Below are 14,293 nucleotides of genomic sequence, written 5' to 3'. Positions count from 1 at the left end.
GAAAAGCCACTTGAAATAACTACCCAGTCAAGTACCTTGTCTATGAAGAACGTCTTGTTTGCCGGCTCATCTTGCATAGCACTGGTGAAAACGTACAACACGAAACGAAGCATTTCCAAAATGTCTGACTTTTTCACTATATTTGTACATTAAAAACAATCACAAAACATGACTATCACAAAGTAATCATCTCGCATTTTACAAGATTCATTTAACATCAACCTCAAATGAGAATTCGTTGATAACTGCTGAATGATGGCCAAATTGAACATACAAAGGTGCAGAAAACTTCTTTTAGTATTAATTCTAGTATTAAAGCTAAAGGGAACCCATCTTCCTTTATACAAAGCTACAAATCAATAAAGATTTGTCGACTCACCATCTTTCCAATTAGCGCTAGGATTAGGATGTAAAGAACCCTCCATGCTCATGAGTACAGACATGACGTATATGTAGCCACCAACGTCACGGAACATTGTTCTTATCGTAGGCTCAAGAGCAAACACTTGGATTACTGTATGCAGCTGGTGGACCTTCATGGATACAGAAGATGCAGTTGATTCACGTAAGGATCGTAATAGATTTCCTATAGTAATATAATCGAAACAGTGAGCTAAAGATGTGTCGAAGACTCTAAAGTGGACTTGTAACGAAGAATTTCTAATGTAAAAATGCTTCAAATTTAAAAAGCATAAGAAAATCTAAAACAACAACTGTTTTAGTGAAGTAAAATCAAGTATTTGATTGCTTACTTAAGTCATCGTGACCTTGATTTAAAATTAATACTTGAATAATTTTTAATGCTTGCGTCCGAGCACTCTCATATTGTACAAGACTATGAACACATGACGCTCCTCCGCATTTTCGGAACATTACGCTATTGTCCGAGCACTTCTCGATCATGATACGAAGACATTCCATAAGTAACATGGGGTAATCCTCTAACTTTGTGACATCGTTTTCTTTAGGAATTGATTTTCTTTCATTCATTAAAATCTTCATGGCGTTCTTGGCAACTGAATGGTTATCATCTATAAGACATTCGGATATTTATCACCGAAACCCACACACATGCTTTACAAGATGCGAATGCATTGTGTAAATTATAGCTTGTGATGTTTATGATGAATGGCAGCAGTTTGTCAATTGGTTGACTCCGTTTAAAACAGAATAAACACCAAGTGAAAAGAACTGTAATATCAAGAGAAATTGCCATGAAATGAAAGCATTTTTTCTATTTAAAAAAGTTCGCGTAGAAGAACATCTATGTAAGATAAGACGTAATCAAAAATGCATCTTTTAAACTCAAATTCCAATTATAAACAAGACACAATTGAGACTGTAATGTTTCTTATCTTTGAAAATCATCATTCTGTAGGATAACAATCTCAATTGTATTTTTTTATAACTTAAATTTGAGTTTACAAGATGCATTTCCTCGGATTATATTTTTTCATATGCTTCATGAAAATGTCGCCCGTTCAAAGGTGAAAAACATCTATACCTGCTACGTCGGTTGAACTTTTCAAAGCAAGAGCGTAGTGCACAAGACAGTTAGAGAGGACTTCCAATAAACCAACATCACGAAATACGTTTTTGTACTGATCCTTGTAATTCACCAGTTGTATGAGGCATTCCAGTGCAAAAATCCATGAAGTATTTACACTGAAGAACAATATTGAACAAAATACCTCTGTTTTACAAATCTATTCATCAATGACGGAACACATAGCAAACAACTCTCGATTTTTAAAAACGTCCTTACTTGGCATTCTTGAATAAAATGCTCATAGATATAAGTTCGGGTGATGGCGTCCAGTTGAGGTTGCAAGCAACAAACTCAAGCAGTTTGAACACTTTTTCCTGAATCAAAACTTCTTTCTCGTTCACTTTCTCGATGAAATTAGAGATTGTCCTTTGTGGCTCTAATATGAAGTAATTTACATGATCGGAGGTGTAAATACGTAGAATTGAGTCAAGTACATGTTGGCATAACAAACTGTCTTTACTCTAAAATATATAAAACAAATTCATTTGTAGTTAAGAAAGTATATCAGTACATCAGTATCCAAATTATTGTGTATTTAACGAATTTTATGAGAAACACGCGATGCACAATGTATTTCACAGAAGATTTAATTGTGTATGGTAGAGACTGAACAACACAGAATAACCTGAATCTATGTAACGTGTGGGTGATAAAACAGTTTGAATAAAAATAAACACATGTATTTGTTCAAACAAACCTTTATAAAAACACTTTGTAAAACATTAAAAGCTTCAACGTTTCTCACAGTATTTCCTGGAAAACACAAATAACGTAAAACAGATTACAGTGGATATGGAAGTATTATTATCACTTTGCTAGCTGATTTGACACTCACTACCTACACTGACACATGTTATCTTAGATTATATTTTAGATAGTGTAATGACTGTTCTTGTTCTCTGTTCTTCATTCATCACTGCCTACATTGACACACATTGTCTTGCCTTACTAACACACATTATCCTAGTTTGATTATAGATAGTGTGAAGACTGTTCTCATTCTCTTTGGTTGAATCATAGCTATCTTTACTGACACATGATCATATTTTATGGCAGGGCATACCATTTTCAGCAGCTTCTGGTATTTGGAAGTCAGAATCTTGAAATGGTGCTCCAATACTCCGTGATGGTCTCAGTGGGATAAATCCAACCATAGTGAAATTGGAGACACATATAACCATGTTGCGACAAGCATCCGCAGCTGAGTGGTCATCAATTTGACCAAGAAGTAAAAGATAATCTTTCAGAAAAAGGTAGCCATGACAAGAACGAAAGTCATCCATTAAAATAGAGGTGATAGTAGTAGAGTCACGAAGAATGCAAAAAAGAGTGACAAACATCTCCACGAGGTCTAAAGGGTTTTCAGTCTGAATTCTGCGCATACTTGATATGCAATGGCTAATGCAGGATTTTGCTGAAATAGATAAGAGGATAAATTAAATAATTACTAAAGAATTCTTGTTTCAAATAGCCACATTTTACATTACTATCATATTGTCACATGACTTATTTTAAAACTCAAGACTTGATTTACAACCCCTTCTACAAGCTCCCTACCCAACAATCAAAGTTACAATAAAATGTCTACTAGTGTACTAGTCAAGCTATTCAAATATGTTTTTGTTGATTTAGTAAGCAAGATCAGCAAGTCTATTAACAATTCAAACACAAGCAATTTAAGTTTTACTTGGTAAAGGAATATGTGACAAACCATGTTAAGGAAAAAATGTCTTAATGAACAATGAAAATAAAATTAATCAATCAATCATGACACAGTTTGATTGAATTATGTTTGTTGAAAGTAAACAAAGTAAATGTCATCAATTTTTGCTGAATTAATAGATTTTGAACATTGGTTCTCACCATGGATATACTTGCAGACATCCAACTGTAAACCACTTCTTGTTATAGTAGTCAAAACTTCGCATATACCAGTTCGCCAGCCAGTATTATGTGGCAGACACTTGCCACTCATTGCAGTAAATAAAATGAACAGGTCATCTGTCCTAACAAGCTCTTGTGCAGTGATACTTTGATTGCAAAGTCGCACAAGAAGTTGTATAAATAGCTTTTGAACAGTCAAGTACGACTCCTCTAAAACACTAGCATCTATAGATGTGTTTGCACAGGGTTTTGGTAATTCGAAAAACAAATACAGACAATGAACCAAGGTTGAAGGTAACTGAGTTGCAATCATGTCAGAAATTACTGCGCTCTGCCCATTCGCTAGAATGCTCAAACTTTGAAGAAGATTCCAACCAGACTGTGTATTGGTATCGGCCTTTTTAATCAAGAAGTTCATTATCGCAGTGCTGGCGTTGTTGTTCGATTTGTTTACGGCATGCCGCCTTATTTCGTTCACCATTAAACGTGACGTATGGGCAGCAAATTGTAGGACATCGCCAAAACGTTCACTCATGTCGCTGCCTTCAGAGTTCATAAAAACATTATTGAAAACAGGCAACATGGCGTAAAGTTTTTTTTCTTGTTCTTTTAGCGTTAATGGTACTGATGAATGAATAAACTCCATAAAAAGTTTTCGAAGGTGCATCAAACTCAGGCCAGCATCTCCAGTCAAACTCGAGCTAGAGGTGTCATCATTAGGAGAACGTCTACCCCATAAAAGCCTCACAATTCCCTTAGCCCCTCTTGGATTCATTGTTTATGTTCACATTACACAAGTACTACTTTCTTGTTATCACTTTCATTGACGAAGGACCCTTGTTCCCGTGTTTTTTTTTTCAGCACAAGAAGTGAAAACATTGACCTACCTTCCTGAAAATCATAATATTGACTAACATTGCCACTGACCTCGCTCGAAGAGCGGAAGCTTGTACAGATTTGTACAGATTCATTGCAGGCTCATGAAATGAATATGTTTCCTTTTCCACCATTCCCCCTCCCCTTCCCAACATCTTCCAGTCTGTGCCTTCCAGTGATGAAATCCTATCACAATTACATAATCAGTGACAATCTAGTTGATTGCCTGTAAATAAAATATAATACATCAATTTGTTTCTGCAAGAAAGTATGAGCATCAAACCTTATCAATTACTTATTGTTGGTGCTGGTTTGACTGCATCTGTAACATCTTCCCTGGTAAAGACCACATTCCCTAAAGATACTGTAGAAGTTCATGTTTGGGAAAAGTCACGTGGTGTTGGTGGTCGAATGAATACAAACCGATCATTGGAAGGACTAGGAACAGTTGATCTTGGTGCACAATATATCACATGCACACAACTATATGAAAAAAAGCATAAAAAGTAATGATGGTTTGGAAAGATACATTTAGCTAACTTCTACGGTGATATTTCACTGAAGTTATTGTATGCAGCACTTAGCTTGACTATCATAATGTTTTTTTCAGATATTTTGATGATTTGATACAAGCTGATGTTTTAAAATCATTTACAGGAGTGATTGATGGATTGAAAGGTGATGATGGTGCTAAACATTTTGTGGCACCAAATGGCATCAACCAAATTGTTAAATATTTCTTCAATTCTTCGGGTAAGTAACACATCAGTAAATGTGTTCTTTTTTATTATAATATGTTAAGCAAGCATCCTGTAATTTTTTTGCAGATGCAAATATTAGCTTGAATACTCATTGCCAGGAGTTGAATCTTGATCAAAACAACAATCGATGGAAAGCCACAACAAAGGATGGTAATTCTTTTTACTATCATGGTATTATAATTACAATTCCTGCTCCACAAATTCTTCAGTTAGAAGGAACAATTCAGAGAAGCTTGAACTATATTCTTTCCTCAAGGAAGTAGAATACTCATCGCGTTATGCAGTTGCTTTGTATTTTGCTCACGATGTTAAAATTAATTTCACTTGGACAGCAAAGTTTATCAATGATCATCCCTGCATTAGATTTGTATGCATTGATTCAGCTAAAAGAGGCATATGTAAGTGTTTATATATCAGTCTTTTTCACGTAGAGTTTTTACTCGGGAATAATAAGAAAGATTATTAATCCTTCTAATGGTTCAATTTAAATTAATACTTTCTAAAATTTATTTAGATGATAGGAGCCCTTCAATTTTAATCCATACCAGTGTTTCATTTGGGTAACACATCTTGAAGCAACAATGAAGGAGGTAGAAATTACCATATACAACTACTTTAAAGAACTTTTTCCAAGTGTTCCTCAGCCTGTTTCTACTCGCTGTCTTCGTTGGCGATATTCACAAGTCAACAAACCATATCCAGGTCAGCCTGGAGCTGTTGTTGTTAGCAAGGAACCATTGCTCATTTTGGCTGGTGATTCATTTGTGCACTCAAATTTTAGTGGTTGTGTTGAATCTGCAAATGCAGTGCTTGATAATTTGAAGAAATACTTGTAATTAAACTAAATATTTAAAACTAAATCATAATATACTAATAAATTCTAACAGGTGACATTGGAATACAAAAGTCAATATTTTATGTAAACCAACACACACGTCTTTTTGTATTATGTAATGTAAAGACTGTTCTCCTTCTCTGTTGCTCATTCATCACTTACTACACTTTGATACATTATCTTAGTAATATTTTTGGTAGTGTAAAGACTGTTCTTGTTTTTTAATGTTCATTCATCACTACCTACACAGAGGTCATCTTAGTTTATATTTTAGATAGTGTAAAGACTGTTCTCCTTCTCTGTTGCTCATTCATCACTTACTACACTTTGATACATTATCTAAGTTATATTTTTGGTAGTGTAAAGATTGTTCTTGTTTTCTAATGTTCATTCATCACTACCTACATCGACACAAGTTATCTCAGTTTATATTATATATGGTGCAAGCAAAGCCTGTTCTCATTCTCTGTTGTTTATTCATTCATCACTACATGAAGACAACATGTGATAGCTACGTGCGCTTATTAGAAACCAAAGGAATCAAACGGTAATTTGAGTCTATTATTATCTATACCTCATTAAATTTTTGCCTTATACGATATTATTTAATATACACAAAACTATGGGAAAAAACCTATATTAATTACATTATAATTACACATAATCCATTTTCACTATTACCACGCTCAAATAAAAGTAAATATCAATAGATGGTATTGTATGTTCAGTTTAACAATGTACGAGAAAAATATATATATCTATAGTCACTTTAAAACGATTTAATTTAATCTGTTGCTGAGAGAAAATTTTCTGTATCGGAACTATGCTATCATGAACTTGCTAAATAACACAACATCTTATGTTAAAGACACGTCTTTATTAAGAAAATGACTTTGGTATCCTGTAGGTGTTCGCAGTCTCAGAAGCTTAGCAATGCTATCAAACAATGATACATGTATTCACGGTTGATTCACGAAATCCTCATTGCTTACTTTAATAAGTAGCGAATACATGGAAGAGACATCTTATTCAAATATTACACCAGTTTTACGTAGTTACCAGGGAATGTGCCAAAGTCACCTGTTCTCTCTGAAATACCCACAAACCAACCATCATCACATTTTTCTACCACCTTTACTATATCACCTTCCAATAACTCCAGTTCATCTTCATTTTGTGGTTCGTATGGAAAGAGAACTATGAAGCTATACGTAATAAAGCAAATAAAACTTTTGAAAAGGTTTCTTCCAGGATTTTATACGTTGTTTATAACAGTCAACAACTGATAATGCAATACAAAACAGATTGCCAAACTTACTTCTCGCCTTTAAGATCTCGTATATCCGGTTCTGTATTCAACGGTTCGGGGAAATCATCAAAACTACTTTCAACTTTTGAATATCCATTTGGCTTTTTAACAACCTCTTCTTTCACCACATTTGGAGATGCTTAAAAACAAAAGGGTCACTTTAAAATATGATCAACAAATAAAAAGACAAACGTTGCAAAAAAAAAGAAATGTACCTGGTTTTTCCTCTGGGTTTCGTAGCACCTAGAAATAATTATAAGTTTTTAAATGTTCATGAAGCTCCCCAGTTTAGCTAACTCAGTAGGAATACTTTATTGCTGCGAACTCACAATCACATGCAAAAAATGGTCACTTCGATTTTTAATTCTATTTAAATTATCTGTCTATAGATAAATAAACAGTCTTATACGCCCTCATTAATCAAGAAGAAATTTTCACAGATGTTTCATAAACAAAAACATGCGGATGAAAATCACTAACTTGTTTTTGGTTCATTATGTTTTTCAATCATTGGAGATGGGATTTGTTATCATTATGACGACGAATAATAAGTCATTGAAAGTTTCTAACAATAGCAAAGTCGAAGTGTTTGTCACAAAAAAAAAAAACAACATATGATTGTATTTCTATACCTCGATGTATGAAACAGGAAAGATTCCAACTTTATTATCCTTAACTCCTTCAAACCAGTTTTCATCAATTTGTCTTATTAACGCTACTATATCACCCTATTAAATTATTTGATTTGTTTGACAAAAGATTAGTAAAGGATTAAATTAAAAATATAACGATGAAATATCTTCTTTCTGGTCAACCATTCCTTATAGTTCACGACTTACTTTTTGTAAATGTAATTCCCTGGCTGATTCAGCTTTAAAATTGTATTTAACTCTTCCCTCGCCTTTGATTTTCGGAGCACTTTCTTCGATAATCTAAAATAAGAATAATATGTTTACGTGTAGCAGTGGAAGTAGATCGAAGATTGAAATTAGAATTTAACGAAAATGGAGTATATGAAGTTATTGAGCTATAGTTAATAAGTGTCCAAAATGACCTAGAACTAATTAAAAACTGTTGATATAGTAATTGCCTTGGTTAAAACGTTCAGTCGACAGGCATTATTTTCCTTGGTTAGAAAATACACAGGTTATGCGTACCTCTACGTAAGATAATGGATATAATCCTATCTGTCCTTGAGCTTCTCCCTCGCACCAGTTCGAGTCAATTGATCTGTAGAACAAAACGATATCACCTTTCCTGAAGCCAATCTCCCTGGAAAAGAATGCAAAAGCAAGTGATGAATAATTGCCTGTGATTTATGATAAAACAAAGACAACATTAGTTATGTTAGATACATAGGCCTTCGACTACAAGAAAACAAGCACACCCATAGAAATCTTATGGAATGTGTGATGCTTGAACAGGCATACAACAAAACAGATTTTATTAATTTATCAAATCAAAGATGTTTTTTTCACATATCAAATATGCTTTGAGAGGTCGATGGTTGCAAATCAAAATCATGGAAGTAATCCAGTACGTGCGTTATAATCCTAGGTTATCTTTATTCATTTTACGTTCGGGTTTAATAATAACGATCTTAAATATTTTTTATCCAAAACATTTGAATAAATATAATTTTCATGAATATTGTAGGTCATACTATACAGTATATATCAAAGAATGAACACAACTACGGCGACTACATGCATCAACTACAACTTACTTAGAAGTCTGTGGAGTGAAGTTATACAACGCTCTTGCATGTTTGGGATTTTTTCTTGCCTCCGTTTCCTTTCGTTTTCTTTCTTCTTCTTCCATTTCTCTTCTTTTTTTCTCCTCCATTTCACGTTGTCTTTGCTCTGCTTCCTTTATACAGAGAAATCGTTATCACTATTTGAATCATAAAATATGTAGAAATAAAAACTGACGGTGGGATGGTAATAATCAATTATAACTTTATATTTATCTATTTATAATGAACCAACGTAATAAAACTGCCTGTAAAATGAAATTTTTCTCTACCTTCACTTATTATATAATTTAATATACACAATAACAAGATATAACTATAAACATTTTCCTTTATCACAGTCCTCACGTTCAAATGAAAGCAAATTAAAATAGTATCGCATGCAGATTCATGATAAAAATATTTATTTCTCTTCGACTTCAACAATCTCGTCATTTATACAGCAACGATTAGAATAAAAATTTAAACATGTCTTCGTTTACCTCCTCTTCGCGCAATTTTCTTTCTAGATCTTCCTTTGCTCGCCTCTCGTCTTCTTTAATTTTTTCTTCTTCCTCTTGGAATTGTTTCATGTAATCTACAGGTTCATATATTTCTTTTTTCTGTTCTCGTGGAACCTGTACGAGAGTAATAACGTTGAATAAAACAAATACCAGAAGCCGCATGAAAACAACTAAGATGATAATACTATGATCTAACACAAAATACTTTAAAAAAAGACTTTAAGTTTCCAATGACTAGATAAAACACAGAATCTCAGAATGTCTCTGAGCAATACCGAACCGTTGGAAACAGAAAGTTTTTAATTGACAGATAATTCTGATCGCTCGTTTCAATGCTACATGAACAAGTCTACAATGAAAATGAGAGAGCTTACAAATTGTCGTTTCTTCATATGGTCCTCGTATAAGTTAGATGCTGAAGGTTTATCGGGCTCCTTTTGTACAACGGTAGGTGCTTGGTATGAAGCTCTTTGTTCATTGCTATATGTGTGCGTCCTTTTTGGCGGTCCACGATGCACGACTGGATTAGAGGAGGATCGTGTTGTGGTAGAGTAACCTCGTACAACAGGATGTTCTGGTCCAACATCTCCGGGAAGACGCGTGGTGCTCATTGCTATTCAAAACAGAAAGTTGAAGTTTTTAATTCACTATTCAGGAATAATCTGGATTCTTTATAAAGAAACTAACAACTTCAATGAGTAGATACAATGAAAACAAAAACATATAGCAAACTTTTGAGTCAACTAGACAAAACTCGCACATCAAACACTACATGTATATTTTCTAACTCAGGACTTACACTTCAGGTTATTCTCATGCCTACAGCCGATTGTGCGAGTACAAAACAAAGAGATTACCGGTTTACAAGGACCTTGGTAAACTTTAACGTTATTAGTTATCCTGTTAACTAATGTCTTTTATGGGGTATGCAGTTGCTAAATTGCATTCTACTCATATAACTATTTAAAGAATTTTCAATAGCTAACAAATATATAGGTTCAACATTAAGACTTTATAGAAAGTATGTCCGACAATTAACATTTACCATGGTGGAATGGCTGTGCATGATTACCTTTCGTAAGTAACAACATATTTCATAAAAAATAAGATACTTTTATTATAAACAAAACAGTATTAAGATCATAACATGAGATAAACAGGTGTCATGAATATTTCACTACGAGTGGTGACATTCAATCTTATTAAATTGTATAATGCTCTCAGGGGAGGCTAGATTTTAGAATACCCCTCCACACTCACTATCCACTTCTATAATATACTTCGGTCTTTACACTTCGTTCTTTATATTGACCACTAAATGATACTACATAAATAATAATTGTGAACAAAATAATACTTTAGTTTAACTTTTATAATATGTTTTACTATGTATGCTGTATCCTCGAATTTGTACGGCTGCCTTTTACAATGGACGGGTATTCATTCTATAATCGCTCTTCACATTCCAAAGGTAACCGTCGTTGAATTGATAGATCACGAAAATCGTACAGAGGAATGCGATCAATGTGCGGCTATTTTACGGTCAGAGGTGTAAATTATTCATAGATTATGAAAATCGTACAGAGGAATGCGATCAATGTATTTTCGGCCTGACGTGTAAATTTAAGATACTTGGGTATGTGAGAATAGCCTGAATAGATACACAGATGTTTGTCAACTCATCATATAAATTCATCCAAAATAATTATGAACAAATGCGTTACAAACACAGTGAGTTGGTATAAATAAATAACATATAAAATTGGTCAAGAAGTTCAATATAAAATAATAAATGAATACCTCCTTTCTTGACGTAAATGTTAAAATCCATTTTTTCACAACGAAAAATTAACTAACATGTTACGATCGCCTAATGCTACGGAGCATTCTTTTTATATCGCAGAAACGTTTCAACAGAACAGTTCAATCGATCGAAAATATGCAGCGCAGTCGAGCTGACCGGCAAGACGTCAGATAATTAGCGAGGTAACAAGCTGTTATTTATTAAAAAATACAACGACCTACTACATCTACGTAAGTATTTATGTCACTTAATTGTCGCTTGACTTTCTCTCGTACACACGCTAAATAAATCCATAATGATGAGCAAATCCTTTTACTGTTTCAGTAAAACAAAACCTCATGATATAAAAAAAAGCATGTTTGTCTTACTTTACAATTTTCCTCAAGAGTTGAGAAACGTCAGTAAAAAAACTAAGGTGTTTTGTAACTCGCCCACAGAAGCAATAAAATATTTCGAATATTTTCATGTTGATGAGAATGATTAGCTACGACATATTTTTCATTCCATTGTTGCGTTGATACAAGCTTATCCAAGAAATACAAATAAAAATGCTACATACACAGCAGGTGGAAATGGACAGTTTTGGGTAGCACAATCATTTGATAATAAACACAAAAAGGTGAAATTTTATACCGATAATCCACAGAAGAATCTTCTCTTGGATTGAAAATTTTAAAAAACACTTAAGATTTTTTTTCTCAAGGCGACAAATTCCCAACGATTAAGAGTTCTGAATTAAAATTCTAACATTGCCTGACAGCTCACATTTTTAATGATGGAAAAACATCGCTTTAAATAATCTTGCTTAATGGAAAAAAATGTTTTGTTTGTCTTCTATACATTGAACTCTTCACGATCACAAAAAAACAACCGGAAACATGTACACGTAAAGCATAGAAACCTTTCTTCACGGTCTGAACGTGAAGAACTGCTCAAGGTTTAATTTGTTGCTTCTCATAAATTTCACCATGCACAATTAGATTCACAGAAAGAGAAATGATTTCAACAAACCTTTATTGTTCTTTGGCATTTTTGCATCTTCGTTGATTTCTTTTTCTGAAACCTCTTTTCCTTTCTGAAACTCTCTATACCAAGATGGCACGTTATTTCGCGTTGTTGGTTTATCCCTGAAAAAAAAAGAAACAAACATCAAATTAGGAAAATTAACGCTTTTCATTTCTTTCTCAAGCAACGCAAAATGTCGACCCGCGTAATAGACTGTCAAGCAGGAAGAAAGAGGGTTTGGGTGTACTGTCACGCAGAATGGAGGGGTGTACTGTCACGCAAAATGGAGGGGCTGTACTGTCACGCAAAATGGAGGGTGTACTGTTACGCTGATTGGAAGGGGGTACTGTCACGCAAAATGGAAGGGGGTACTGTAACGCTGAATGGAGGGGTGTACTGTAACGCTGAATGGGGGGGTACTGTAACGCAGAATGGAGGGGAGTGTACTGTCACGCAGAATGGAAGGGATACTGTCACACAGAATGGAGAGGGAAAGGGTTCATGGAACACCAATTCTCAATTCCCAACTCCGTTTCAGAAAGGATGAAAACAAAACAATAAAATGACTTCAACGTTACAAAACAATATCTACAATATACACACATAAGAACAAGACATTTTTCCATGATTTCATTTCAAAAGAAATACGGAAAAGAAATAGTTGAAATCTGTCCGTTCATGTATTTACACAAAGACAGTGCAAAAAAATTAAGCCAATTTAAAAAAAAATTATCTTGTGACGACGTATGAAGCAAGTTGTATATATTGCAATCACAGTGAAAGATAGAAACCATGCTAAGTTTTTTGTTCCAAAGTGGGAACGATATTCATATATAGTTATGAACAAACAACTACCTCTTTTACATTTGTTCATTTATTTAACTTACGCCGAGCTCATGATTTGAATAGAGTGCCAACAATTCAGCTTTATTTCATTCTGTTTAGTTTTTACACATTACCATCCAGAATATGCTCAGGTATAATAAACATGGATGATGTCATATGAAATTATCATAACTTCAAAAGGACATTGTTATAGAAAGAAAAATTCGATAATAAAATTAGAGATAACTTCTTCATGTCCCGTGCTTTCAGGTGTTAATAATACTTGTCACATGATTTATACAAATATGATTTGATTAATATTTAACTAAATCTTTTGTGTCCTCCATGTGTGAAGCATAAGATAAAGTAAGTTCATTAATATCCTAAATTTTAAGCCAATAATCAAACAAACATAACTATACGGAAAGGTGAAGTTGTTTAAATAGTTGTGTTTTAAAGAATGTCGCTCGCTTTACTTAACTATCGTTTATCATGTATTGCTCGTTTCGATTTTATCTTTTTTGCATATTTTGACATAAAACTTGAATGTTCACTAAATGAAATCAATTATGTATTACAATTTATAGTTTATATTAAAAGAGTCAACATCACAGTCGCTAAACAAAAACTTTACCGAGAACTGTTATACCTTAATTTGACGTCTGCGGCGGAAGCAGGAAACGAAGACACGGAATAACGCTGTGGTTGGTTAAATTCAACTGTCGGTTCGGGGTGTGCGAAACGTCCCATCATGTAGCTGGGATCGGCTTTCGTTTCTTGACTTTTTGTTCGTCCTATCTTTGCTTCCTGGACTGAGCGTTCCCGATGATTTTTAGACATTTCGCGTGAGTCATGTTTAGGAGGTGACGATTCACCCACAAGTAACGATGAAAGGCCAGTGGAATCTATAAATAGCAACGTTACTTCATGTAATGTGTGATCTAAGTAAAATTATAAAATGCATTTCGACTGCATTATAAAATGAAGCACTTTAAACCACAGCCATTGAAAAAAATTTCGAACACGATAGTTGCATTTCAAAATTCCACCAACCGCTTCCAAATAATTCCTGTAAAAATGAAATAAAACTTTGAAAGAGAGAGAGCCATACGTAGCCATTAATAATATGGTTCAAGATGTAATTTGTGAGTAATTATTTACAAATTGTAAAAGTAAACTGGACGTGGCT

The 14,293-nt window shown here is 33.9% G+C and overlaps 3 protein-coding genes across 6 annotated transcripts in view; 1 reads left to right on the top strand and 2 right to left on the bottom strand.

Moving 5' to 3' along the window:
- The window catches only part of LOC124459599 (WD repeat and FYVE domain-containing protein 3-like), a 28,821-nt gene extending 24,394 nt beyond the window's left edge, over positions 1-4,427 (bottom strand). For both annotated transcript variants that reach the window (XM_047009066.1, XM_047009067.1), the window contains exons 1-8: positions 3,413-4,427; positions 2,613-2,963; positions 2,247-2,302; positions 1,766-2,010; positions 1,505-1,665; positions 753-1,031; positions 380-586; positions 36-136 (exon numbers count right to left, since the gene is read on the bottom strand). In XM_047009066.1, the coding sequence (XP_046865022.1) occupies positions 36-136; positions 380-586; positions 753-1,031; positions 1,505-1,665; positions 1,766-2,010; positions 2,247-2,302; positions 2,613-2,963; positions 3,413-4,208 (2,196 nt within the window). In that variant the 5' untranslated portion in view covers positions 4,209-4,427. The remainder of the gene's footprint in view (positions 1-35; positions 137-379; positions 587-752; positions 1,032-1,504; positions 1,666-1,765; positions 2,011-2,246; positions 2,303-2,612; positions 2,964-3,412) is intronic.
- Positions 4,357-6,081, top strand: LOC124459604 (renalase-like). Its single transcript, XM_047009075.1, is given in 6 exon segments — positions 4,357-4,815; positions 4,920-5,062; positions 5,137-5,307; positions 5,310-5,474; positions 5,585-5,629; positions 5,632-6,081. Coding segments are annotated over 6 exon segments (1,035 nt in total). The 5' UTR covers positions 4,357-4,579; the 3' UTR covers positions 5,907-6,081.
- Positions 6,082-6,456: 375 nt separating this feature from the next.
- On the bottom strand, positions 6,457-14,273 carry LOC124459601 (sorbin and SH3 domain-containing protein 2-like). Of its 3 annotated transcripts, XM_047009068.1 has the most exons (12): positions 14,130-14,273; positions 13,754-14,009; positions 12,286-12,401; positions 9,845-10,083; positions 9,450-9,584; positions 8,941-9,083; positions 8,372-8,486; positions 8,054-8,146; positions 7,847-7,942; positions 7,430-7,457; positions 7,224-7,353; positions 6,457-7,110 (listed from the first exon to the last, which is right to left on the bottom strand). In XM_047009068.1, the coding sequence occupies exons 1-12, from the start codon at positions 14,221-14,223 to the stop codon at positions 6,942-6,944; spliced, it is 1,614 nt and encodes a 537-aa protein (XP_046865024.1). In that variant the 5' UTR covers positions 14,224-14,273; the 3' UTR covers positions 6,457-6,941. The 3 variants fall into 3 exon arrangements, with proteins under 3 accessions (XP_046865024.1, XP_046865025.1, XP_046865026.1); XM_047009069.1 differs by lacking the exons at positions 13,754-14,009; positions 14,130-14,273 and adding an exon at positions 13,167-13,192; XM_047009070.1 differs by lacking the exons at positions 12,286-12,401; positions 13,754-14,009; positions 14,130-14,273 and adding an exon at positions 11,271-11,451.
- Positions 14,274-14,293: the final 20 nt, after the last annotated feature.

Source organism: Xenia sp. Carnegie-2017, unplaced genomic scaffold (genome assembly GCF_021976095.1).
Source record: "Xenia sp. Carnegie-2017 unplaced genomic scaffold, XeniaSp_v1 HiC_scaffold_13, whole genome shotgun sequence".
NCBI classification, from domain to species: domain Eukaryota; kingdom Metazoa; phylum Cnidaria; class Anthozoa; order Malacalcyonacea; family Xeniidae; genus Xenia; species Xenia sp. Carnegie-2017.
This window is presented reverse-complemented; position numbering and strand designations above follow the sequence as displayed.

Coding starts and splice junctions, on each gene's coding strand:
- LOC124459601 (XM_047009068.1), bottom strand. CDS start 14,223: ATGGCTACGTATGGCTCTCTCTCTTTCAAAGTTTTATTTCATTTTTAC. Junction 8,147..8,371: donor ATCCATTATCTTACGTAGAG/GTACGCATAACC, acceptor TTCTTATTTTAG/ATTATCGAAGAAAGTGCTCC. Junction 7,458..7,846: donor TTCCTGTTTCATACATCGAG/GTATAGAAATAC, acceptor AATTATTTCTAG/GTGCTACGAAACCCAGAGGA.